The sequence below is a fragment of the Phyllostomus discolor genome, chromosome 8 (genome assembly GCF_004126475.2).
Source record: "Phyllostomus discolor isolate MPI-MPIP mPhyDis1 chromosome 8, mPhyDis1.pri.v3, whole genome shotgun sequence".
NCBI lineage: Eukaryota > Metazoa > Chordata > Mammalia > Chiroptera > Phyllostomidae > Phyllostomus > Phyllostomus discolor.
In genome coordinates, this window is record NC_040910.2 from 108020598 (window position 1) to 108048280 (window position 27683).

Here is a 27683-nt window from a genome sequence, read left to right on the forward strand (position 1 = left end):
CGCCAGGCGCGCCCCCACCTCTTGGAGTGGCCTCCAATGGGGCCTCGCCGTCCCCACTCCCTTAGTGGCCTTATTCCAGTGGCAGAAATGCATGGAAAACCAAATCTGTCACTGCCCTTAAAGTCCCCAGAGGCTGGTCCTGGAGGCTTCAGTCACACCTGCCCTCAGCTTGGCACCCGGGATCAGCTGTTTATAAGGGGACAAGGTGCCCTCAGTCCACCCCCGGAAGCCTGTCCCAGCCACACCGCCCCACCTGGCACCCCGACACACACAGGGGAAAAGGGTTCCCTCCCAGAGGTCACCCGGTCCAACCCGACCCCTCTCACGTGGAGGGCAGCGAAGCCTTCTCCATGTCTCTGTGTCCTTTCTCTCTCTGCCCCACCCCCAGGTGTCTGCTGGGTGCAGAGAGGCAGACTGTCCTGCAGGGGCGCCCTGCCCCCCAGCTCGGCACGCGCCGTCTGACCGGGCATGGCCTCTCCCTGGCCGGACAGAGCAGGGTCACCGAGGGGCCGGGGTGGTGGTGCTGTCCAGGAGCAGACAGACATGTACCGGTCTTATCTTTTCCTCCAGACCACTTTGGGCCGGGGGCCGTGTGGCTCTGGGAGTCCTGCTAGCTCCAGGGGGAGACAAGTGAGAGAGGCGAGGACAGGGAATGAGGGACGGAAGGGTGGGGAGGAGATACCAGGAGCAAGAAATAGCAGCGGCGGGCAAGGCGCTGGGGAGAGTGAGCCACTGGGAGCTCCGGGGTCACAGCCACGTCCCCCATGGCCAGGACCGCACTTCAAGTGCCCATGGCCACGTGCAGCTGGTGGCTGCCGTATCGGAGAGCGAGGTCAAGACGGCAACGATGCTGTTAAGTGGCAACCCTTAAACCCGAGACACGGAAACGGGGCAGAAGAAAGGAAACAAACTCCAGCAAAAAAGCACTTGGATCCGCTACAGCGGACAAGACTGGCTAAAGGCAGAGGGGATCTGCGTGCAGGTTTCTGGAGGGTCAGCGAGGAGCTAGGATGGCTCGGGCGGTCACCACACTCACTCTCCACGTCAGTCGGCGTTGTGACTCGAGCTATCGCCATCGTGTCCCTGAGGGTCCTAAGATGTGGTTCCAGCCTGGAGGCCACTCTTGGAGGCGACTCCGGGGACGCGCACTGGCGGTCCTCGGGAAGGGCAGAGGTGCTCCGAGGGCCCGCGGCCGCCTGCACCTTTGGGAGGGAAGCGTCTCCCGGCTTCGTGAGGTCGAGCCCACGGAGTCATGGGTAACGACATCCCCCAGGCAGAGCCCTGGCGAGAGCCTTCCACCCGGTCCCACTCTGCATCCCGGGTCAGCTGTTTATAAGGGGACACGGTGCCCTCAGTCCACCCCCGGCACACTGACACATCGCTGTGCTTGACCACCCTTTGCCCTCTGTGCAAAGCTCTTCATGCCGTCTGTCTGACCGTGCACAGAGACCCGCCCCCCGGGTGAAGGGACAAGGCAGCAGTGTCCAGGATACTCACTGGCTCCGTGCTGTCTCAGGGACAGCCCGGGCCGCTGGGCTCCACTGTGGAGTCCCCGCTGCCTTCCCTTTTTTTTTTCTAAATTAACTTGAGAGAGACATCGATTCGTTGATCCATTCATTTATGCATTCATTGTTTTCTGCACGTGCTTTGAACGGGGATAGAACCCACAACCTTGAGGTGTTGAGATGACACTGGATTCAACGGAGCTGCCCAGCCAGGGCCCCGCTGACTTCTTGGGCAATGCTTCGGTTGGGCTCTGAAGTCCTAGCTGCCCCGCCTCCACCCCGGCCCCTCGTGCACAGTCCTGGCCTCCAGCCACCTGAACCCCTGCCCACTTGGCAGCCTACAGCCGCCCTGACAAGTGTCTAACCAGCTGCCAATCTCTATTCTCCTCAGGAACCGTCTGCTTCTCCCTGGCAGCTGTAGTGCCCACTTGGGTTTAAAAATAAACTCACTGTCTGCCTTTCTCCAGCCTGACCCCGTAACTCCCCCCCGGGTCGAGCCTGACCCTGGCTGCCTCTGAAAATAAGATGCCACCGTCACTCCAGAGGCCACTGCCGGGAACGTATCCCCGCATTTCCACTGAGGACAGCCTGTCGGGAGCTCATCCCAGGGAACTTTGTTTTGTCACGAGGCACCGGTCACCTCTGTAACCTGAGGGTCAGTCCTCGGTGGAGGATTTAAGCCCAGGAGTGGGGCAGTGGGAGGCGGGGCCTGTCTTAGGGAGAGAGAGAGGCTCCCAGGGTCACCCAGACTGATGTCATTACAAAATCGTAGTCTCCAACCCTAACTCACAGCAACCCCGTTGCTCATAGCAACGGTGCAGGCGCACCTGCCACCTGCATCTACCTGGTGGGCGTGCCTCCTGCTCCTGCCATTTAAGTCTGCCTCCACCCAGACACCCAGACACCCAGACACCCAGACACCCCTCCGACATCACACGCAGTCTGAAACTCTACTGTTAAGGCCACACTGGGCCCCGCCTTCATTCTCACCGTGCTCTTGGGTCCTCCTCCCGACTCTGTCCACCTTCTGAGGACATCATCTTGCCACTCACCAGTCCCCTCCCCTGCTACCTTCACCTTCCCATAACCCAAGGCCTTTCCAGCCTTAAACACAAACACAAACACCACCCTCTGGCCAGCAGCCCACAGGTCTTTACAGCCACCTTTCTTGGTAGAATCGCCTGCTCCCTCCATTGCATCCCATCCCGCATCCCGTTCGTGGAGCGAACGCCCAGGATGGCCCCCTCCAAAGCCACCTGCTTTTCCTCCGCATCCCCTGGTTCCTGGTCAGCCCCGCTCCTCCTGGAGCTCCTGTCCAGTCCCCCCTCAAGCCTGGAGCTCTGGCTCACCCGTCTGACCCCCACTTGGCCTCCGGGTCACTCCAGGCCCATCTTCCCCTTTTGGTCCCAACCTTGGGAAAGTCATTCAGTTCCTTGAAGGCTCTCGTCCTTGGACCTCCCGCCCATTTACGAGTTCACCCCGCACTTTATCTGGCCAACATCCTCGAGGGCTCGATGTCTGTCGCTTTGTTCCAGAGAGCCAGCCTGGAGGACTCTCCAACCCCATAGGCTGCGACAGCACCAGGAAGGGGGGCCGAGGCTGCCTTTTCCAGGGTCGTGTTCCCAGCCAGTCGTCTGGCGCCTGCGACGTTCGTGGTGCTTCATACACGCTTGTTGGAGGGACAGGGGCAGTGCCAGCCGCCGACTCAAGCAGGCTGAACGGGTGTGTGCTGTGCTGGGGGAGTGAAACGGAACGTTAAAACCGCACCTGAAAATCCAGACTGGCCCACAGCTGTTCCTTGTGCCTAAGGTGGAAGCCGGAATCCGAGTGATATTCTGGGTGTGGGCGCGGAAGCTTCATTTGGGACACACCCCGTGTCCCGCGGCCCAGCAGGAGTCACGGGCTTGGTGCGGGAAGGAAGGAACGGAGACGGCACGCTTCCAGCACCAGGCACCCCCGCCGCTGAGGCCGTGGAACGCAGGGCCCCTGGTCACGGCGAGCTTCCCACGGCCCGGCACGGACCAAAACCAGCCGCGTGGGCGATCCTCAGGCTCGCCAAATGCGCCAGGGCCATAACCAGCGCCTTCACCGGTAAGGAAAGCCAGCCTCACAGGACGCGTCTCCTTGAACTACGTTGCTTCTAACACTCATCTGCCACTTTTATGTAAAGGTCGTTTTTGCAACTAGATGTCACCTGGGGTCTTGCTTTCTATGGGTTTGCATCTTCTGCGGAGCCTTGCCGTAGAACCTTTGCGCAGGACCATCCAACGCGCCCTAACCACCGAACACGGGTGAGGGCGCCCACGCACCGCCGGTCCCGCGGCCCAGAGAGGAGAGGGCAGAGCTCGGAGACAGAACAGGCCTGCTGCTCCCAACACGAGAGCCAGCCACCCTTCAAAGGACTTTTATGGGTTCTTCCCTTTTCAGAGTATTTCATAAATGTCAACTATTTATAGTGTTTATTTACTGAAATACGTGCCCAGAATCCCGGGCACTTACGAAAGAATAAGAGGTAAAGAGACAGTCCTGATGATCAGTGTTGCTGAAAGCGGGTGGAGACCAGACCCCTGTTTACCCAGACGGGACTGCAGAATCCAAGAGAAGGTCCTAAGAAAGTATCAACTTCTCATTTGGTTCCTCCTGCAAAGCCCCCAGTCCATGTGGCTTCTGTGGAAATGCCTACAATGATGGGAACCACACTAGCTCAAAAAGCAACAGATCCATCAGAAAACTTAAAACCGTAACCAAGCCCCACCTCCCGACAGGTCCTCGAGCAGGTGTGTGACGACCACCGCTATTTCTCAGAGCGAGTCTTCGCTTGCTCGGCTGCACGGGCCCTCACAAACCATTCCCCTTGGAGGTGCCCGAGCCTACCCACGTTCCTCCTAAATCACGCCGCCCAGACACCGGGAGGACAGCCCGTATGCCGAGCCCTGCACAGCGGGAGCCCAGCACCTTCCCCAGTGAGGAAACCTTGTTTCTATGGGAACAAAACTGCGCTTTGATCAGACCTCATCAGGAATGTGTATTTCGTTGGCCTTCCTCTTGCCATGATTTGGCTTAAATGTATAGATATTAAATCTGAGAATATTTTTTGAAAGCTAGGTTTAACGTAGTTTTTAGTTTTTAGGAAGGCGCCAAACCTACACGTCAATCCTTGTTCAGAGCATTTATTACATGAAAATACTAGCTATGACCACCAAGGCGAGACTGCCTAAGACCCACCATTAAGCATCTGCATGGTCTTTTCCTTTTGTATGTGAGGCAGATTCACTTCTGTGCAGCGAGCTCTCTTGTTCTCTCAGGAATGTGAGGCCGTGGCGAGGCCACCGTGTTACCAGCAGCTGGAAGCGTGACACTGAAGGTGTCTAACAGCTGTGCCGTCTGCTAAAGTGGTCACTGAAGTGATCATTACGAAGCAAAAGTGGTGGCAGGAAGACCACCCCAAGATGCAGTAAGTGAAAAACAGGGTGTAGGAGTGTTTATAGAGTGAGCTGTGATAGAATCCACAGAAATGAGTGTCGCAGGTTCGATTCCCAGTCAGGGCACATGCCTGGGTTGCAGGCCATGGCCCCCAGCAACTGCACATTGATGTTTCTCTCTCTCTCTCTCTTTCTCCCTCGCTTCCCTCTCTAAAAATAAAAAAATAAAAAAATAAAATCTTTAAAAAAAATAGGAGAATCATTTAAAAAAAAAAAAGAATCCACAGAAATGGACCGACCGTTACACTTGGGGAGAAAAATTGTTGGGAAGGGGTATTTACTTTTTATCCACTTAATATATATCAGTGGTTTTAGTTCTTAAGATGTGCATGTGTATTCCTTTTTAAAGTATCAACGAGAATTATCTAAGTGTGGAAGTTGCAGACCATTTTTATTTCCTGCTTACTCTTCTGGGTTTAACAATGAATACATGCATGTGTGCTTTTAAGGAGACAACGGTAACAATGACTTTCTAGGGACCGGGCAATTGTTGATGTAGTTTGTTTTCTATTTCCTGAGTTATCCAGGTTTTTTATAAGGAGCATGTAATAATACCTTTATACCCAGAAAAAGTCATTAAAATAAAATAGGCAAAAAAAACACAAAAACCCAAAACCAAACCCAGCAGGCAGTGGTAACTGTGTTTACAAAGAGGCACCAGAGTCATTGACTTACATTCTGAAAAAGGGCACATTTGTTGCCCATAAACTATGCCCCATAAAGTTAAGAACTTAGAAAAAGCTTTAGAGCGCTTACATTTCATTGTTTGTGGTCTGTGTTATAATGGATCAGCTGTGCTCATGGAAAGTTATTTCATGTGCACTAGCAGTAGGCATTCCCATCAAGCCTCTGCGTTTCCTGAGAACAATTAAGTTTAAGTAAGTTCTCTCCTTTTGGTGCCTCTGATTTTGGATTTGGGGTCCTGCAGCCTGCTATTACTAAAGATAACTGTAATTCTGTTACATAAATGCTTTGCTAAGCAAAACCAGACACCGATATGCTTGTATGTACATACATACTTCTAAAAATAAATGTTAAACAGTGATTACCTCTGAGGAATAGAAATAGGAATATGAGGATTTTCACTTTTTTTTAAAGATTTTATTTATTTTTTTAGAGAGGGAAGGGAGGGAGAAAGAGAGAGAGAGAGAGAAACATCAATGTGAGGTTGCTGGGGGCCATGGCCTGCAACCCAGGCATGTACCCTGACTGGGAATCAAACCTGTGACACTTTGGTTCGCAGCCCGCGCTCGATCCACTGAGCTATGCCAGCCAGGGCTGGATTTTCACTTTTTAATATCCTTTAGTATTGACAAAAATTCTTTATTTTGTTTTAGTAAGTTTATACAAGTTCATTGTGCTAAACAAAACTTACCCTTTTAATGATGTTTAGGTGTTCAGTTCAATAGTGTTATCTTCACATTTATATTACAGATTTCCAGAACTTTTCCATCTTGCAAAACAGAAACTCTACATCCATCAACAACTCCTTTCCCTAGCTCCCGGCAATCACCATTCTACTCTCCGTTCTATGATTTTTCACGATGGTAAATATCGTGTGTAAGTGGAACCCTGCAGCCTTTGTCCTTTTGTGACTGGCCTGTTTCATTTAGTGCAATGTCCTCCAGACTCGTCCCTGGGACAGGCCTTTCTTCGTAAGGCCGAATACAGCCCACTGTATGTATGTAATCTATCTTCTTTATCCACTCACCTGCCCGCGGACAGGTGAACTGCTTCCACTTCTTCTTGGCTACGGTGTATTCCCTGTGCTGTAATACACACAGGTGTGGAAACGCCTCCGTGAGATTCTGCGTTGGGTCATTTTGGATACATACCCAGAAGTGGAACTGATAGATTAATAAGATTTTTAGAAAGTAGTTTGGCTGCTCACCTGAGTTTGGGCTGGCAGGGCTATTAAATGGCTACTGATGAAATTACAGAACCAGAGAACTGCCACAGACAGGGCAGACCGAAAGGCATTCCTCCTTGCACGACTTCTTACTCTTCTTGCAGCAACACAGAGACGCTGCATGTAGTTTCTGCTCATCGTTTTCCTCGTAACCGACCGAAGCCTCTTCCCTCCTCTGTCACAAGGACTCCAGACACAGGTCCGAGTTGAACCAACTGTTTATTTGCTAAAATAAACAACCGGGTAGGGTTGCCGATGTTAGCAAATACAAGTGCAGGAGGCTCAGTTAAATTTGAGTTTTGGATAAACAACGTATTTCCAAAATATCAGTATGCTCCATGCAATATATAACAAGTATTCCCTGGCATTCCAGTTTAATCAGGCGGTCTGTGTCTTATCTGGCAACCCCAAGTCAAGGGCTGTGGGCCCCTGCCCAGGACATCTATTCCAGGCCAGCCTAGGTGGACCTGTTCACAGCCTCCTCCAGCAGTGCCTAGCTGTGCTGCCGTATTTCTCATGCCCCCTCACTGCCCAGAAGCAGCCCCCAACCCCGCCCTGACGCATACCCTTAGCTTGCATCTACCCTTCCTTCTCCCTGCAATTCCCCAGGATCTCAGCCCCCTCCTCAGAAGGGCTGGCCCAAATGGCCACTCACTACCTAAGGGCAATAAGTCCCCACCCCACACTGTCTTTTAAATCAACAAGCCTCAGAAGCACACCACTGGGACGGAAGGGCACCATTACAAGCGGGTGGATCTATAACCATCACGGGCTCCAGCGCTGCAGACCCTTGCTCCATCATTTCCCTCTCTGAACGTGAAGTAAGCAATCCACTGGCAACTGGCACTTACCCTGTCCCCAGGGCTTTTTGCCATTAAAAGCGTCTTAAGAAGCCCAATCCCCGTGCAGACCACTCTGCGGTCACAGCCTGTCACCACTCTCAGCAGCACCTGGGGCCAGGTCTAACGGGTCTCTGCCTGCTGGGCAGACAGCGCAGCTGCAGCAGGCTTCAAAAAAAAAAGGGGGGGGGCGGGGGGACGACAAGCCAAAAGAGCTCCCTGTCAGTGTTCTTCAATGTCCCCAGTGGAAAGATACATTTTCACTTCCACAGGACTACACACACTAAAAATAAAACCAGAGAGAGCTACCCAGCTCTGTGTCAGTTTTCCCCACGGTCAGGTCCCATTCGGGTCACTGGTTCTGCTCGAGAACCGGTGATGAACAGTCGCTCCGTTCCGCTGTGCCCGGAGCTGCAGGCTGCCGGCCAGCCCGTGCCCTCTGCGCGGGGCCGCGGGCGGAGCAGACAGGGTGCTGGGGGAGGCGCAGCCCCGGGTGCAGGAGAAACCCGGTCAGCTCCTCCTCGGGGCGCCGGCCGGCAGTGGGCTTCCTCTTCTCTGACAGCATGTCAAGGGCAGGGCAAGGAAATGCGGCGACGCTTGCTCAGGACTGAGAGGGCAGGAGAGGAGACCAGCTGACAGCCAACTCTGTCATCATGTCATCATCTCTTTTCCCGATTCTGAGTCACTTCCCAGTTCCTCAAACGAGACATTTCTAAGGAATGACACGGACACGTTCACGTACAAGGTGTGTGGTTCCTTTTGCATGGGCTCAGTCTCGGTCATAAACCGGACGTCCTGACCCTCCCGAAGTCCTGGGGACTCCAGGCAGCCACCAGTCATCCCGAGCCAGCAGAGAGGGTGACATCCCTGCGCCACGTCAGTCTAGCCCCACTGGAAACACAGGAAATCGCCACCTCCCGGCCTTTTATTCCGGCTCACGTTTCCTGTGATTCCCAAACCGTAACCTACGGAAGAATGACCGAGAGAGAACATTTGGGCGGTACGCTTGCTCGCTACCTTCCGGTGATGCTTACTCAACTAGACACTAAAAAAGGGTGCATTTCACTGCATGTAAATTATAATAAAAACTTTTTAAAAAATCACCTAGAGAACTCGTTAGCTCTGACTATGTAGGCCTGAGATGGGCCCAATGAACCTACATTGTGATGGGCACTCCCTGCTGTTCCTTACACGGGGGGTCCAGCGGTCTCCTTCAGAGAAAATGCCGTGGGACCAGCGAGGCCCACCCAGCAGAGACCCACCTCGCCCTCCACGGGAAAGCCGCACGAACAGGTGCACCTGCACCCTCGTCTCAGAGAGAGCAGAGGACGCTGGACTGAGCCACTGGGCAATGGCTGCGCACACCTGGACTCTGCTCTGAGCTCCGCTTCAACCTCCAGTTCTGCACGCCGCCCCCCCCGCGCCCCGTGCAACAGGCTTCCGGTCTAATGCAAGCTGGCAAACCCTGTACTGTTCATTAACGTAAGCCATTAAAACATAGAAATACTGTTTGAAATTCTATGTAGCAAAGAAAACATTTTATCTTTGATGCCAACACCTACTCGAGGTATTGATAATCCGTTTTGATGGCAAATCTGACCAAGAGTGCACTTTTAGAACTAGCAGTGGTGTAACTGCTCCCACAGCTTTCAAGCAGCTCAGTTTACTACCAAATATGGATGGCTACCCGGCTTACCACCCGTGCTGAGCTGCTGAGGGTGGGCCCTCTGCGTGACCTTCAGTCCGCTGTTCCGGCCTGGGGGAACAGGGGGAACCGTTGCAGTAAATGTGACCCTTTCCCACACCCGTCTCTGCTCAGAAGGTAGATGAGAGTGACCAAGACTGGCCTATGGCAGTGGGGAGCACCCCTCCCGGAAGGCACTCCTCTCGAGAACCAAAGGGAGCCAGACCCGGGTGTGTTACCAGTTTCTGTGCTTAGGCCTCAGACACCCCCTCCTCCCGAGAAGGCCACTGACCCTCTCCAGATCATGATGCCATAAATACACGGACCCACTGGGCCACAGCAACCCCAGAATTCTAACCCAGCTGTGAAAAAAAAGGCATCTTGTCCTAGCTGGTGTGGCTCAGTGGATGGAATGCCAGCCTGTAAAACCAAAAGATCACCGGTTCGATTCCCAGTCAGGGTGCATTTCTGGGTTGTGGGCCAGGTGCCTGGTTGGGGGTGTTGGAGAGGCAATGGATCTATGTTTCTCTCCCTCTTTCTTTGTCCCTCCCTTCCCCACTCTCTAAAAATAAATAAAATCTTACCAAAAAAAAGGATTCTCAAGCTCAAACCTCTACTCAGTTTTCCTGCTCATACATTTGCAGCGACATCAACTTACAGGTGAATGAACGTACAGGAACAGGGTTTTGTTTCAGGTTTTCTGGGTAAACCACTAAGGTCTTGGATACCATTTTATACAAAGAATAGGGTAATATCCTCAATGTGACATTCCCTGGCAACGGAGTTTTCAAGCTTGGGAAAAGATGCACGGACCACAGATGAATCTTCTAAACTGTATTTGGAACTGACAAAAACATTTGGAACTGACAGAAGAAATCTTTCTGGAGACAAAGCCCTGAGCACAGAGTCTGTCTCCAGCCACAGCGTTCAACATCAACTGTACAGACAAAAGTAGCGACGAGGGATCTTTGGCACTGGAAGAGGTAACCCTTAGCTGCTCATACAACACCCAAACTGTACAGCAGGTATTAGATTGATTGCTGGTTAATAGTTGAATTTCACATTTAAATTACCTTAAAACGTTGGAAGGCCTAGCTAAGTTTTTTGGTATCAATATCCTAACCACACGTAACACTTAGCACCCAAAGCAGAGACTTCTGTAAGAGATTTAAAGAAAACATAACAAGAGTACAATAAAGAGAAAGATTTCCAATCTTGAAAGCATGTAGCCAAGTGTTTTTGTTGATTGGGCAAGCCCACGCTGAAATGCACAACTCTTACTGCTGTAATTTCTGCAGAGATTTTGCACAGGGGGAGGACTTTCTTCTGTCTGAACTCCTGGATTTTGGAATACTATGGATCGCACAAAACCCAAACTGATCCGACATGGTCATTCAAAACCACAACTGCATTGGTGACAACGTATAAAATCTTCTAAATGCTCTATGATGTGTGGCCAGAATGAGTGACAAACATGTAATTCAACTTAATGATGCTAATATCTGATGGTGACTGTGAACCGTTCCAGGTTCATGATCTGTAGGTGAGTTGCAATTTTGTTCCCAAACTCTGAACAGTATAGGTGCAGGACTTTACTATTTTCAGGTGTTAAAGCTCTTCATGAGATTACATGATTTTATTTTTTTTAAAGATTTTATTTTTAGAGGGGAAGGAAGGAAGAAAGAGGGAGGAAAACATCAATGTGCGGTTGCCTCTTGCACACCCCACACTGGAGACCTGGCCTGCAACCCAGGCATGTGCCCTGACTGGGAATCGACCCTGCGACCCTTTGATTCGCAGGCCGATGCTCAATCCACTGAGCCACACCAGCCAGGGCTACATGATTTTATAAAGACAAAATTAGTCTAATACCGGGACCTTTCTATTAAAATGAACAGCAACAGTTTATCTTCGACTTCAGGTACTTTTCTTCAGGAAAGACCTTCCCTTTAGAAAAAGGCATTTCTTGAATTAAGTTCAAGTATAACATATTTGCCTTTTACTGAATGCTGCCTGGCCAAAAGTTATCCTGAACTGCATGTTATTTTTAGAAGTGTCCTGTCCCTTAGAGGAGACAGAAAGCACAGAGACAGATACTCATAAGCTTAAGGATAAAGCACAGGTATGGCCAATAGGAGTAACATTTAACTCCCTTCTCGGTACAAACCGCTCAGAGCAAGTGGGTTGCTCTGAACCATCACGGACCCCTGTGACCATGAGCACTGAAGGACACCTCGCTACCAACCATCCCAGTTCTTCCACCTTCGTTTTCCGAAGCTCCAAGCTCAAGACAAACGACCAGCAGTAGTTCGTGTTTTAATACCTTTTACCACGGGCCCGGTCTCACTGCTTCCTACCACTTCTGAGAGGTAAGTGGCTCCCGAGGCCTGGAAAAGTAAACTGCCTGACTTCATACCAAGAAGAAATGACAGAATTAAGGTACCTAATGATGTTTCTTTTCCCCCCTTTAAAGATACAGGTGTCCTTCTAAACGACATGTACGAGTTCTGATATTCAGAAACATTTTAGAAGGCGAAGTTCATTTTTATCAAAATAATCTATAGACAGAAATGATTCATCAAGGAAAATCCCCAGAAAAGCTGACTTCAAATGAAGCAACATACTTGTGGTTTTAAAGGAAATATCGAAACAGGCAAAACTAAGTCACTGAGCAAACTCCAAGCCACAAAACGTACATTTCTTTAGGAGGAAATGTTATCTAATTTTCCCCTGAAATTTGAACTAAAAAAAAAAAAAAAAAAAAAGGTCTGCTCATTTTACAACTTTCTCTGAATAACAGATTTTAAGGAAGAGGAGCAAAGCACACACCACAGCTAAATAAACCCACCAGCGCACTAAAGTGTATAAACACGGTATCAGCGCCCTGGTTCTAGTGTGTGAAGAACTGAACACTCGGCTTCTGGTCAGAGACGTAAATGCCACATGACACAGCACGGCTGTCTTACACAGCAACTCACAGCAATAGGATTTTGACAGGAAAAAAAAAATTGCTGGGAGGCTTTTTATCCAAGTATCTGCCAGTTCCAGAACAAAAGCTGGAATATTTTTTATAGATTCAATGTAGACCCAATCAAAGGGTTAAGCTAGACACTGACAAGGCCATTTTCTTTTTAAAATATTTTATTTCTTTTCAGAGAGAGAGGAAGAGATAGAGAAAGAGAGGGAGAGAGAGAAACATCGATGTGTGGTTGCCTCTCATATGCCCCCTACTAGGGACCCGGCCTACAACCCAGGCATGTGCCCTGACCGGGAATCAAACCTGTGACCCTTTGGTTCACAGGCCGGTGCTCAATCCACTGAGCTACACCAGCCAGGGCTGACAGGGCCATTTTCTTAATATAGGTTCACAGATGTCATTAGGTGAAAATCTGGCAGACTCTCACGTTCCAAGGCTGAAGGAAATATACTAAGAAAGCAGTGAGAATTGCAAAACCCATGTCACAGTGAAAACTTCAGTGAGAGAATAAGAAGATTTTTGAATGTGTGTGCACTTGTGACGTGATTTAGGACATCTTTCCACGGACTCTCAGAAGGTGAACAATCATCCGGACACCAAGGACAACACTGGCATCAGAACCCGCCGAGGCGGAACGCCAGGGGCACTGCGTGTGAAACCGAGGGGACGCTTCTGGCGCCGAGCGTCTGCCTGGAATTTCTGCCGCACTCCCTCCTTCTCCACCACTCCCAAGTCCCCACCTTGCCCCAGGCAAAGCCACACTGGCCGCCTCCAGGCTCTGACGACATGGATGTGAGTGTATGTGCATTTCCTGTCTTTCCATGAACAAATCTGCTTGAAGCTCTAGTGACATAAGAACTAACAGGCAGTTCTTTAGCTTAGCTAGGCCTCCATGTTTAAAATCTTGCCTGTATTCTTAGAATTGTGTAATTTCTTTTTTTTTTTGTGGGAGATTTTTTTTTAAAGATTTTATTTATTTTTAGAGAGGGAAGGAGGGGGGGAGAGAGAGAGAGAAGAGGGAGAGAAACATCAATGTGCGGTTGCTGGGGGTTCTGGCCTGCAACCCAGGAATGTACCCTGGCTGGGAATCGAACCTGGGACACTTTGGTTCCCAGCCCGAGCTCAATCCACTGAGCTACGCCAGCCAGGGCTAGAATTGTGTAATTTCTTTATTCAACGTTTGGTTTGAAGGAAACAGTGTATATCTGTTAATTATGCAGGATACATACAAACTTCCCAAAATTTCCCCTGCAGTCTCATCTGAGCTTAGTTTTTTGCTTAGTTTAGAGATGCTGAGGAACTTCTCTAGGTCAAAATTGACAGATTAAAAAAAAAAGCAACAGCAGCAAAATAAAGGTAAACGCATGGCTAGAAAAATAAGCTTAAATTTTCCTGAGTTTCTTTTGTTTGAAGGTGGGAGTGAGAGAAACGCAATGGAGAACAACAAAGAAACGAAGAAAAACAACTCCACAAAGGTGCTGTTCTACGATTCTCCTAGATAATGGACAACTGGCGCTTTAAAATTAAGACAGAACGAAAAAGTATTTTTGGAATTTCCAAGTCAGAAGAGGCCTGAGATAGTTCCCACTGGAAAAGAGTGGGACGCCCAGAATGAACGCTCCCTGGGGAGGCAGGAGCCCCGCCCCCTCGGCCCCTACCAAGCTCTGCCCGGCAGCGGCTCATAAACTGCAAGACAAATGATGTGAGCGTGGAGGGCAGGGCTCTCCGACACAATACAGGATTAAAAAAGGCAATAAAATATCGCAAAGTGTGAGTGTTATTGAACATTAATGTTTGTCACTGACAAAGAGATATGCTTACGAATATATTTGTGAGGAATAAACACTGAAATTCTCTTTAGGTCTATTTATAGGAAAAAAAAAAATCCCTGGTCTGACTGGTCTTCCAGGCAGAAACCTACATTGGCAGAAGTATGAAAATTGTAACAATCCCATAGTCAATTATAAAAAAGAAGGAATTTGAACTCAAGCCTTCTGCCACACACAGCACAAGAAGCTCTGGGCATTCTTAGCTTACGAGGAAATGTTTGTATTTCTTTTTTTTTTAAAAGATTTTATTTATTTATTTATTTATTTATTTATTTATTTATTTATTTATTTATTTAGAGAGGGAAGGGAGAAAGAAAGAGAGAGAGAGAGAGAGAGAGAGAAACATCAATGTGCAGTTGCTGGGGACCGTGGCCTGCAACCCAGGTATGTGGCCTGACTGGGAATCGAACCTGCGACACTTTGGTTCGCAGCCTGCGCTCAATCCACTGAGCTACGCCAGCCAGGGCTGAAATGTTTGTATTTCTAACGTCAACATATAAAGGAAATACCATCGCCAGTTTCTTAAGAAACTAGAGAGACGCAGGTTTCTTCCAGATAGAGATTTAAGGCAGATCAAGCAGGTCCACGACTAAACATCCTATCATGGCTCTTTCCAAGCGCGGCTTTGCTTTGTGATAGAGGAATCTTAGTAATTCTCAACAAGGTCTCCACAGTGCTAGAGCACTTACATCATACACACACCATCAAAACAGGTACTGGCGATGCTTGATATTTAAGGGAAATCCTCAGTGAAGAATTTGTCTCCTTTGAAAATACAAACAGGTTTTCAAAGACCCGATACAACTCTGGGCACGTGAATGAGATGCAAAGATTCCTCAGGTAAAGAAGGCAAGGTCTCAAGCCCCTACTGTGGAGTTACTTTCTGAGGCTGGAAACGGAGTTTCTCCTCCTCACGTATTTGAAACCACCCCTGCAACACAAGAGGCACTTTCATCAGGTGTCGCATCTGCTAAAGCTTGAAACCCAGAGTAGAATTTGTTGAACAAAGTAAGAACACTGGCCTAATAGGCATTACCTTGGGACTTTTTTCCCCTTTAATATAAAAGTATAACTACAGTGGTCCAATGTACACGTACAAAAAAAAGTTCTCATACTAAAAAAAAAAAAAATACCGTAATACTGTACATACAAAAACCGTTCAACAAGAATGATTTAAATATATCTGTTCCTTTCCGGATCTGGAAGACACAAAGGTGAGGTTCTGTCACCGTGTTATTGCCGGAACACGCCTGGAGCACGCGCCCAGGAGCACTGTGCTTCCCTTCTTTTTCCCCCGGCCCAGCCCTGCCTTCAGGGTCCCCTGAGCTCACGCCACAAGCCAACAGCATCCCTGAAGATGACCAGAGCCAAATGTTTACTCAATGGAAGTCATTATTCAGTGAGCCGCTGCTTACTATCAACTGTGAAAAGCACAAGTTTCAAGCCCAGCCAAGATTAAATCCAGACGGAGGTCTTCCCATTCCCTGATTTGCTACTTGCGCTGCTTTTGTTGGACCCGGCTTTAGACCCCGCTTTGGCTTTTTTTTCCCGGGCAACGTGGGGGTTGTTTTGGTGGCTGTAGGCCTGGATCGCGAGGTCCAAGCGTTCCTGAGCCATTCTGATCTCCCGCTGCAGGGTCTCCAGGTCAGCCGGGAGGTGCTCCTCATGGCTGCCGTACTGTTGTTCCTGGGCGATGTTGGCTTTGTTTTGCTTGTAGGCGATCTTCGCGTTGGACAGTTCAGTGTACTGGATCTGATCCGGTTTGACAGCGATGTTATAGCCAGGGGGAGCAGATGGCGTATTCCAAGTGAAAGGATAATTATAAACACCCGGGTCTTCCAGTTCCCTCCTTTTACTGTTTAGTGAGTCTCGGATTGTCCCAAATCCCAAATGGAGCATCTCCCAAATGTTAAGCAACAGGCAAAGGCCTGTAACACCGTACATTATCAGAAGGAAGATGGTCTTTTCAGTGGGTCTGGAGATAAAGCAGTCTATCTTGTGAGGGCAAGGGATTCTGCTGCACACGTAGGACGGGTGGACTTGGAAGCCATAGAGAAAATACTGCCCTATCAGAAAGCCCACCTCAAACACGGTCCTCGCCAGCAGCTGCAGCACGTAGATCTTCATGAGGCCGTCCTCCCGGATTCGCCGCCGGCCGTCATGCTTGGGTTTAGGCTGGTTCTGCTCTTTATTTTCCTTCTCACTTTCTAACTCCATTTCCGGGTACATCATGGGATCCTCTTCGTGGTCCTCTTCTGTCTCTTCCAGAGCCCGGTGCTGCTTCCAACGCATCGCGTAGGGCTTGCTCCGGGCTGCCTTCTTGTCCGCTTCCCCATGCTCCATCTTGGCGATCTTATGAATGGCGTAGCCCAGGTACATCACCGAGGGCGTGGCCACCAGGATGATCTGGAACACCCAGAAGCGCACGTGGGAGAGAGGCGCGAAGGCGTCGTAGCAGACGTTCTCGCAGCCCGGCTGCTCCGTGTTGCACACGAACTTGCTTTGCTCGTCGTAGTAGATGGACTCCCCGCCCACGGCTGTGAGGACGATCCGGAAGACGATCAGGACGGTGAGCCAGATCTTCCCCACGAACGTGGAGTGGTTGTGGATCTCCTCGAGCAGGCGGGTCAGGAAGCTCCAGCTCATGGTGACGGAACTGGCGCGCCCTGATAAACGTGGAAAGATACCAAAGGAAACATCAACGAATATGAAGATTTTAACAATTAAATGTTTTACTGATCTCTCTAGGAACTTTTTTTCTGCATACTTGAAATCTAACTTCAAGGCTCATGCTAGAATGATTGTGAAAATAAATAGCGTCTCACTTTACTACCCTTGGGTAGGACAATTCACCTCAGTCCATTAGCACTTGTCTGGGCGACCAAATTAGAAAGTCGAGTTTGCTCTGATGTTCACCCTAGTTTAAAAGGTAAAACTGTAGCTATCACTTTAGATATATTTTTCAGACACAGTATACTGGATTCTTTATACAAACAATTATTTGATAATGCCTTCAAAACTTTGTGAGACAGATAAAAAATAGGAAAATATTTGGTCCAGCCTCAGCAGGTGTGGCTCAGTGGACTGAGTGCCAGCCTGCTAACCAAAGGGTCACCAGTTCGATTCCCAGTCAGGCAGACTGGGCATGCCTGGGACTTCCCAGTCAGGGCACATCCTGGGTTGCAGGCCAGGTCCCCAGTGTGGGGTTCACAAAAGGCAACCACACACTGATACTTCTTCTTCCCTCTTTCACTCTTCCTTCCTCCCACTCTAAAAATAAATAAAATCTCAAAAAAAAAAAAGAAAGAAAAAGAAAAAAAAGTAAGTAAATAGTCCAATCATGATAAGACTACCACATAATGGAGACACTTAGGCTAGACTCCACTGTGAAGAAGTACCTTATTAGGAAACTTAAATTTTAGACTTAGTGACAAAGTATTAAAAATAATTAAAAAGGTCCTGACTGGTGTGGCTCAGTGGATTGGGGTGTTGCCCCACAAACCAAAAGGTTGCCCATTCAATTCCCAGTCAGGGCACACACCTGGGTTTTGGGTCAGGTCTTCAATTCGGAGCATGCGAGAAGCAACTACACATTGATGTTTCTTCCCCACCCCTCTAAAAATAAATAAAATATTTAAAAATAATAAAAAAGGCCCTGGCCAAGTGGCTTAGTTGTCTGGAGCACTGTCCCATACACCAAAAGGTCAAGGGTTCAATCCCCATGCGGGGTGTGTACAGGGGGCAACTGATCGAGGATGTTTCTCTCTCACATTGTTTCTCTCTCTAAAAATCAATAAAAACATATCCTCAAGTGAGGACTTAAAAAAAAAGCGCCCTGGCCAGGTACCTCAGTTGGTTAGAGAATTATCCCAATACACAAAGGTTGAAGGTTTGATCCCCGGTCAGGGCACATACAAGAATCAATCAATAAATACACAAATAAGTGGAACAACAAACTAATGTCTGCCTCTTTCTCGCCCCTTTCTCTCTCTAAAAACACTCAATTAACAAAATAATAATTTAAAAGATTCTGTATTACATTTAGAGTGAATGTTAAAAAATATCTGCAAATTGAACTGTGAGGACACTAAATCCAATCAACAGGCAAATACATTTAAAATAGCACATTTTGAAGGATAGTTTTATTCTGAGGTTCTCAGAACTATGTCCAGAATCCTGGTAAAAACCATCTAAATAAGGCAGCTTTTACAAAATCCCTAATGTCACCCGTGACATTAAGGACACCTAGCTTTTCTCCTTTCTCCCAATTTGCTTCTGCAGATTGTAGGCGGTTATCAGCACCATCAAAGAAGTTTAAACACACTTTACCTGTTGTCCGGAACTTCTGCTATCCAAAATTCTCTTACAGAAATGATGTCTTGCTTACAACTTTTCCAGATTCCCTCTGGAAAGGGGGGAAAAAAAAAGAGACAGCATAAGCTTCCTCCCACAGAAAACAATGGATCACTAACATGTCATTTTCAGGAAGAAACAAAGTTTTCTGTGTACCACAGAAATCAATCAGCATGAGACAGAAACAGGCTTGAGCTTGAATATCACTGTCTTCTCCCCCCGGACACATGTGGCGGGAGGAACTTCACAGCAGAGACCCAAAGAATCTTAAGACACTGTAGTCTAAGACAATATGACAGGAAGATGAGTCACTCATGAAAATCGAAGCAGATGAACTCATGCATCTATAGGAAAAAGCCAAAGCGGAAAAAATGTCAACAAATTTAAACTGGGTCACCAAAGGCCTTGCGAAAGGGCTCACCCCATGCACTCTGTTCCCGCTCTGTCCCTGGAGCAGCCAACACTTCTTGCTGGGGAGTGAGCGGCCAACAAGGAGCAGGCTGTTGAGTTAAAACACCCAACAGCTGCTTCTCAGTCACTGGGACACCCATGTCCCACAGGAGGTAGGAGGTGATTCCATGTTCAACTGCTCACAGAAAGAAAACAGCTGCATCTGTATTGTAGTAAAAAAAACAAAAAAAAACAAAAAAAAAACACCTCAGCCCTGGCTGGCGTGGCCCAGTGGATTGAGTGCCAGCCTACGAACCAAAGGGTCACCGGTTCAATTCCCAGTCAGGGCACAGGCCTAGGCTGCGGGCCGGCTCTCCAGCAGGGGATGCTCGAGAGGCAACCACACATTGATGTTTCTCTTCCCTCTTTTTCTCTCCCTTCACCTCTCTAAAAATACATTTTTAAAAAATTTTTTTAAAAAAAATCCAAGACAGCCCTGGCTGGCGTAGCTCAGTGGATTGAGCTCGGGCTGGGAACCAAAGTGTCCCAGGTTCGATTCCCAGCCAGGGTACATGCCTGGGTTGCAGGCCATAACCCCTAGCAACCGCACACTGATGTTTCTCTCTCTCTCTCTCTCCCCTTCCTCTCTAAAAATAAATAAATAAAATCTTTAAAAAAAAAAAAAAATCCAAGACAAATTATTGCTCATTATCAAGTTCTGCCAGTTTTGCAAAGCTATGGCCAAGATCCACCATTCGATGCTGACTTTGTTCATTTATTAACTTAATAAAATTTAAACAATTCCTAAGTGTTATATGCTCACAGTAATGTAAAAATATTTTGGGTGGGGCAAGGGGAAGGAAAAAACCCAAAACAATGTTCAAAAGGCCAATGGAAAAAAAAAACAGAAAGAAAGAAGTGCAGCACCTACATCACGTGTCAAGACTCACAAACCATCCTGACCACACAGATTTCATCACGGGACTTCAGCCACCCCCATCTGCGGCCCGCTGTCCGGCTGAGCTCCCCACTCCCCACTCACTGACTACACACACGTTACACACCACGAAACAAGGTGTAACATGCAACCATTAAATGGTGATCGTAAATCAGGCTTCCCTTTCGAAACCCCATCATTCTTCTGACAGTCCCAAGTTCAGACTGAGCTTTGCCCCACACGCCACATCTACGGCACTTCCCGAGCCTGCAACTCGATTCGCTCCAGAGCGCCATGGAAGTGCGACCATCACCTGCCTAGAAAAGTCATCTATCTCTGTACCTCCATCCATACCACAGATATCTTTTAAAATAATTATTGCTATGCAAGAATTTCTCAACGGTCCAGCATCTCATTTGTGGGGAGGAGAAATGGGCAACAAGCCCTTCAAGGCTTATGCACGTTATAAAGTAGCCATTTAAACACATCCAAAAACACACACCATGTACCGGTTATGCTGTAAGCCTGGAAAGTGCTAACCCCTAGAGCCTGGTTTTCCACGGGCACTCCTGAGAGCCGCAGCACCCTCCATCCGTATCTGGGGCACAAAGGATGTGTTCTGGAACTCAGCGCCAGCATAAAACAGGGGATGGACAACTTTCTTTCTAAGATAACCATGGACTTCCTAAACTCAGCGGCATGGCCACCGCTGCTTCTCTCTCCTGAGCAATCAGTGGGTTTTCCTTTCACACTCTTCTTTTTTCCCTCTTTGCAAGCATTGAGAGAATGGCTTACACATCACAGAGTGTATTTCCAACAGGATGGTGGGGGAGAATGGGGCAGTGAAAAGAAGAGGATGCAAGGGAGGGGGGGATTGAGAATGGTGGGTTCTGGAATTAATATTTCTAAGCAGAACTTGTCACTGCCAAGTGTGGTCTCTGTGTTCTTGCTCCACTAATGCACCAAACTTTTTTTTTGGCACTCGGCTATCAGAAGCCTTATGATTCAGGACATATTTTTCCCTGGCTTCCAAACAAACTTGGTAATAGAGCAGGGAGAGAAGAATGTGCGATTAACCTGTAAGTGGCTCTTATGAAAAAAACTAGAAACCAGTTCCATACTCCATCCATGAACAGAAAATGACGTGGGAACATGTGACAGGTGCTGGCCAGAGATGGGGGAATGAATGCCACACACCCCACTATTTAGGAACACCCCAACTGATTTATGTGTACTTTTATACTTAAAATTTTCTTGAATATATCCTTTAAGCTTTGACTGAATTTATCTACAAATTCTAGTTAAGTGACATTATTAAGTCCAAGAAATGCAAACCTGCATGGTTCTTGTATTGTACTGTTAGCTGACTTTCTAAGAGGGTCCTAGCCATTGACAATGCCTGGCAACATATTATTACGATTTCACTTCAAACTCATCAGCAGTCTGATATACTACTAGTATTTCAAAATTATGTCAATTTGTATTTTTTTTTAAAAAGAGGTATTTATTTTTTAGAGAGAGGGGAAGGGAGGGAGAGAGAGGAAGAGAACATCGATGTGCAAGAGGAACACGGGTCAACCGCCTCTCACACGCCCGCAGCCAGGTACCTGGCCCACGACGCAGGCCTGTGCCCTGACCAGGAACCGAAATGGTTTGTGGGACCACGCCCAACCCACTAAGCCACACCAGCCGGGGTTCCATTTGTTATGTTTTTAATACAAGAGGATACACATCCTCCATATTTCCCCCTCACCGTGGACTAGGTTCTATCCCTTTGCTCATTTATCTGCACAATGTAATCTTAATATAATAAAGACATTAACCATTTGACATTTAATATAAACACCTCATTTTATTGTCTTCCTTCAGATTTTATTATTTTTATATAGTCATATCAATTTCTTGAATAAGTTTAACATGGGGAAAGTTACTCTTTCAAGAATAGCTTTTAAAAATCTTTATCATAAATATATATTTTTTTAATTTAAATTTTCAATTGCAGTTTACATCCAATATTATATTAGTTTCAGGGGTACGGTATGGTTGTTAGACAGTTCTATAAAGTGATCTCCCTGATAATTTAAGTAGGATGGCTTTTTAAGTAAGGAATACTGCAATTCATTGTAGCCCATAATTCAAACGGACTCTCTCTCTCTCTCTCACACGCGCGCACACACACACACACAAACACACACAACAAATATTGGAGAAAATCGTGTTTCCTTAAATAACATTTACTGGACAGAAATCAAATGTGTTACTTTTTGTCAATTTTCCTAACAACTAAATTTACAAATCTTGTTTGTCTTGAACTAGAAAACAAAATTAAAAGTTAGTTGGCAGTGGGGAGGGGGTCTGGGGGAGGGTACAGGGACTGAGCGAAAAAGAAAGAGCTCACGGACATGGAGGACAGCGTGCAGAGTGCTGAGGGGAGGGAGCGCAGAGGAGAGTGCGGCGGGATAAATGGGGATGGGCGGACACTTGACCTGGGGGGGTGAGATACAGTGTGCAGATGAGGTGTTGCAGAACTGTGTGCCTGAAACCTGTATTTTTTTTTAAGATTTTATTTATTTTTAGAGAGATGGGAAGGGAGGGAGAAAGAGAGGGAGAGAAACACTGGTGTGTGACAGATACATCGATGGGTTGCCTCTCACGCACTCCCTACTGGGGACTTGGCCTGCAACCCAGGCACGTGCCCCGACTCGGAATCAAACCGGAGACCCTTTGGTTCGCGCAGGCTGGCACTCGATCCTCTGAGCCACACCAGCCAGGGCTGAAATCTCTGTAATTTTGCTAGCCAGTGTTACCTCAGTAAATTCAATTTTAAAAAGGGGGGGATTAGCTGGCATCAACATGGTGATAAATTATGTAATCCCCTCCCAAATTCCTTATATCTGAGGAGTTTTCTATCAGTTACGCTCTAACAGGACCAGGTCAAAGTCACTGCATTTTTCTGTAAAACGGAACTCACTGGATTTTGAAGATTAAGTGTACATTATTTGGATTCTCTCAGGAGGTAGATTATATAATTAGGTCGATTTTTAAATTAAAGACATGAGGTCCAGAAAGCTTATAAAATTTGCCTAAGGTTATCCCATTATTAAGTGATTAAGCCAGAATCTGAAATGAGCCAGTCTTGCTCCAGGATCTGGGCTCTGGACCACTAGTAAGGAATTACATTACAGATGGAACCATGTATCGGTTCCAGATGAACACAGAAGAGGGGCCTCATGCCTTTTTTGGGATAAAAACTAAATGACAAAATAAGCTTGCAAAGATCAAAGGGAGAAATTTCAGAGTTTAAGGTCTTATCATGCAAAATTAGAGTTGGAAAAACAAACCACTCAAAACCAAACACTGTAGAACTCCAAGGTTTCCTGGTAGCCAGGAGGGAAGAATAAAAGTAGAAAAATGGCATCTTGAGGCAAAAATGACTCAGTGAAGAAGAATAACTCATTTAGCACCGGGAACAGGGACCAGAGCACTCTGTGAACGCAGTTCAGGGGACGCCGAGGCTGGGATGTCAGTGCTCGTTAGCAGGGGGATGCGGATGGTGCACACACGAGGCGCCCAGAGCTCTGCCCGGCCCCCAGGCAGACTCCGCTGTTCCCCTTATGCCAATGCTGCTGCCGCTTCGAAAGACGTAGGAAAGCTAGAAGTCATCCTCAGCAAGCCAGCACTACAAGAAACGTTGAAAGAAGTATTTCAGGCAGAAGAAAAGTGACATCAGATGGAAATGTTAATCCATACAAATGAATAAAAAACAACGTAACTAGAAAAGACATGATATATTCTTATTTTAAAATATTTCCTGAAAGATAACTGGCCGTTTAAAGAAAAAAAAGGTGACAGTTTGTGGGGTTCAGATCCCATTTTTAATGTATACTTCTTGGAGGCAGAGGTAAAAGCGTGAACCAGCACCACAGAGGCCGAGGGTGAGGAAGTGGAAATATACCGCGGTCATCGCACTGCACAAGGAGTGGTCTATGCTCTCACACAGCCTGGTGAGATGAACACAGTAAGCCCTAAATCAACCACTAAATTAACAAAACAATGGCACAGCTACTACACTAACAAAGAGGGTAACATGGAATCATAGAAACAGACGAGGCAAAGACAAAGCAAACAGGAAGATGGCGAACTTAAACCCAACCACATCGACAACCACATTACCTGTAAATGGTCTGAACACTCCAATTAAGAGGCAGATATTGAGCCCTGGCTGGCGTAGCTCAGTGGATTGAGCGCGGGCTGGGAACCAAAGTGTCCCAGGTTCGATTCCTAGCCAGGGCACATGTCTGGGTCGCAAGCCATAACCCCCAGCAACCGCACATTGATCTGTCTCTGCCTCTCTCTCTCTCTCATCAGAAACCCTGCTGTCTATCAGACACCCACTTGACTGTAAATATAGAGCCAGAAAGAGAATAAAAGCAAAAATGAGGAAAGATGTAACATGCTAACAATAATCAAAAGAGAGCTGGAGGCCCTGGCTGGTGTGGCTCAGTAGACTGAGCACCGGCCTGTGAACCAAAGGGTCACAGGTTTGATTCCCAGTCAGGGCACAAGCCTGGATTGCAGGCCAGGCCCCCAGTGGGGGTTGAGTGAGAGGCAACACCACATTGATGTTTCTTTCCCTCTGTAATAGGAAGGAAGGAAGGAAGGAGGAATAACTGTATTATTATCAGACAGAACTGATTTTAGAGCAAGGAATATTACCTGAAATAAAGAAGGTCCTTTTATTATGATAACTCTTCAACAGGACATAAAATTCCTAAATGTTTATATACATATTAACAGAGCTTCAAAAGAGATTAAGCAAAAACTGATTGAACTAAGAGAATAGACAAACCCACAATTAACTACTGGAAATTTCAATACCCCTCACGCAATAATGCATAGAATAGAGAAAAAACAGTAAACATATAAAAGACAAACAATCTTATCAACTTCTTCAAGTAAACTGACCTTTACAGTGCACTCCACCCAAGAGCAGAACTCAGTTTTTTCAAGGATACAGAGAACACTTACTGAGCTACACTATATTCTGGGCCAAGTCTTTTATATTTAAAATGATTCAGATCATACAAAATATGTGCTTTGATTACAATGGAATTAAATTTAAAAATCATAAAATTTAGCGATCTTCCCTTAGGCTTTCTTATCACGGAAAAAAGTCATCTCCATATGGATCTCCTTATGGAACGTGTCCCCAAGAGAACCCATCTTCTTCTCTGCTGTCCCACCCCCAAACCTGCCTCCTATTAATTAACATCATCAATCAACAGCACTGGCTCTTTAAAGAAGGCAATCCCTACTTTCCCTATAAACAGACAATGAAAATGAGCACTACGTCGGGTGCTCATTTATTTTAATCCTCACAAAAGCTTATCTTTTAAATGAGAAACAGGCTCAGAAAAGTTAAGTAACTTGGTCCAAGTCAGAGCTGCTGGCACAGGTTGGTCCACCAGGTTGAACTCCAATGTCTTCTGTTTTTGCTCTGCTACATTCCCTTAACTCAAAGGCCCACAAGCCCGCAACCTGCATGCATGAAGGCTTCACGATGCTCTTACACACACACATTGTGTGCATCTGAATCTGGGTATCTGTCATGTCTGAGGAACTGAAAACTAACTAAGTGACTAATCATCGATGACGAGTGGAGAGTCAACTATGATACATCCTCCTGATGCAACAGTACACGTACCATGCCAACACGCCTTCATCCCAAACTACCCCGCCACTGATAACTTCTACACCGCTAAATTCAACGGTCAATTCTCCTGGTTAACCTTTTAGGCCATATTTAATACAACTAATTACTCCTTCCTCCTTGAAACACTTCTTTTTTTCACTCGGCCTCCCTGATACTATACTCTCTGTTGGCTGTTACTGATCCGTTTCTATTTCAGTCTCATTCATCCTTTTCTGAACTTAGAAATACACACATTGACTTTTATCCTAGTTTACCTACCTTCCTTTTCAGTGTTCTTTGCTGGTTCCTCCACCAGAATTCCAGCTGTAAAAGATATCCCATTTACTCCAACATTTCCCTTGAACTTCAGACCTAAAATTCAACTGCGACTCTATCTTCTCTTGGATGTTTGTTAGGCATCTGAAATTAGCACACCCCAAAGCAACCCTCCCACCCTCCGAAGACCTGGATCTTCAGCAGGCCCAATCTCAGTAAGTGGTTCCGCCACTTAATGCAGTTTCTCCGAGCAGCCCTTGGAGTCAGACTCACTCCTTGGCCAAACTACCAGCAACTCCTGTTCGCTCTGTGTTCCAAATACACCCACAGTCCAACCACCTCTCAGCACCTCCACCGCTACCGTCCGGATCCGGGCCACCTTGCCCTCTAACCAAGATTAATGGAAAAGCAGTAATCTAACCAGTCCTCTAGGTTATATCTCCTCCTTCTCAAGTCTATTATCCTCCAACAAGCAACCAGTGTAAAGCTTCTAGAAAGTTAAGTCAGATCATGTCCCTTTTCTGCTCAAACCTTTCTGGGAATAAAACCTAAAATCTTTCTTCCCACAATCTATCTACAATGCCCTTTATCATACAGCCACCAGTGGCTTTCTGGTCTCATCTCCTTCCCTTCTCCCTCTTGCATCCTCCCTCTTCTTCTGACCATACCACCTACGCTATGCTTTTACACCAGGATATCTGCACGTGCTATTTTCACTGCTTTGAGTACTTTTTTTTCCTCCATGTACTGGCAGGACTCTCTCCTCCATTCAAGCCTCTGCTCAAAAGTCACTTTCTTATTGAGATTTTCGCCAAGCTCACTTCCCTCTAAATTAACATATGTCATTATCTAGGTGCTCACTCAGCTTAACATTTCTTTATAGCACACTTAACCCTCACATATATAATTTTTATTTTATGACTTTCTTTATAGAACATAAGACCTTTGAGGACAGTTTTGTTTTTGTATCCCCAGTATCTAAAACCACAGCCTGACAAATGGTGGTAGGTTTTCAAGAGTATTTGTTCAATAAATAAATTCAAAAGTTTAGAAAAAAATGTTCATGACCTATTAACTAATATAGGATACAAAACAGAATTATCCTAATTTTGTGAAAATAAAACTTACACATTTAAGAACCCTACCAGAAAAACAAAAAGTTTAAAAAAAAAAACCCTTAAAGGCTATAAACCAATACTGACTCTCCTTTCTCCCTTCTTAGCTGATCTCCTACATCTCCTGCCAACAGAATCCTCTCCCTAAATGATCAGTGTTACTCCTTTGCCTCTAGTGCAGAAAGCAAGAAAGCAAGCAAGCAAGCAAGCAAGCCAGCCACTAGTGGGACGTGAATCTTCAAAGCAGTGGGGCAAAAATGGACTTTTTAATTAAGTGTTTTTGAGCAACAGGATAACTAGCTGGAAAAAAAAAGGATAAAAGGGGAGCCCTGACCAGTGTGGCTCAGTTAGTTGGTTATACCATTGTCCCATAAAACAAAGGTCACAGGTTCAATTCTGGGGTCAGGGCACATGCCTAGATTGCGGGTTTGGTCCCTGTTTGGGGTCCGCATATGAGAGGCAACCAATCAATGTTTCTACCTCACATCACTGTTTCTCTCCCTCTCTCCAAAATCAATAAACATGTCCTTGGGTGAGGATAAAAAAAAGATAAAAGGAGAATTCATATCTCACATTAGATATCTGGATAATCCCCATATAAACTATTTAAACATAGAAACTAAAACCATAAAATTATTAGAACAAAACATAGCTGACATCTGCTATAACTCTGGAAATGGGAGGAAAAAATAAAT

At 46.8% G+C, this 27683-nt stretch overlaps 1 protein-coding gene across 3 annotated transcripts in view; it reads right to left on the reverse strand.

Moving 5' to 3' along the window:
- Positions 1-15248: 15248 nt before the first annotated feature.
- GJC1 (gap junction protein gamma 1) overlaps positions 15249-27683 on the reverse strand; it is a 29472-nt gene continuing 17037 nt past the window's right edge. For all 3 annotated transcript variants that reach the window (XM_036034020.1, XM_028520162.2, XM_036034021.1), the window contains exons 2-3: positions 18555-18630; positions 15249-16891 (exon numbers count right to left, since the gene is read on the reverse strand). In XM_036034020.1, coding sequence (XP_035889913.1) covers positions 15681-16871 — 1191 coding nt within the window. In that variant the 5' untranslated portion in view covers positions 16872-16891; positions 18555-18630 and the 3' untranslated portion in view covers positions 15249-15680. The remainder of the gene's footprint in view (positions 16892-18554; positions 18631-27683) is intronic.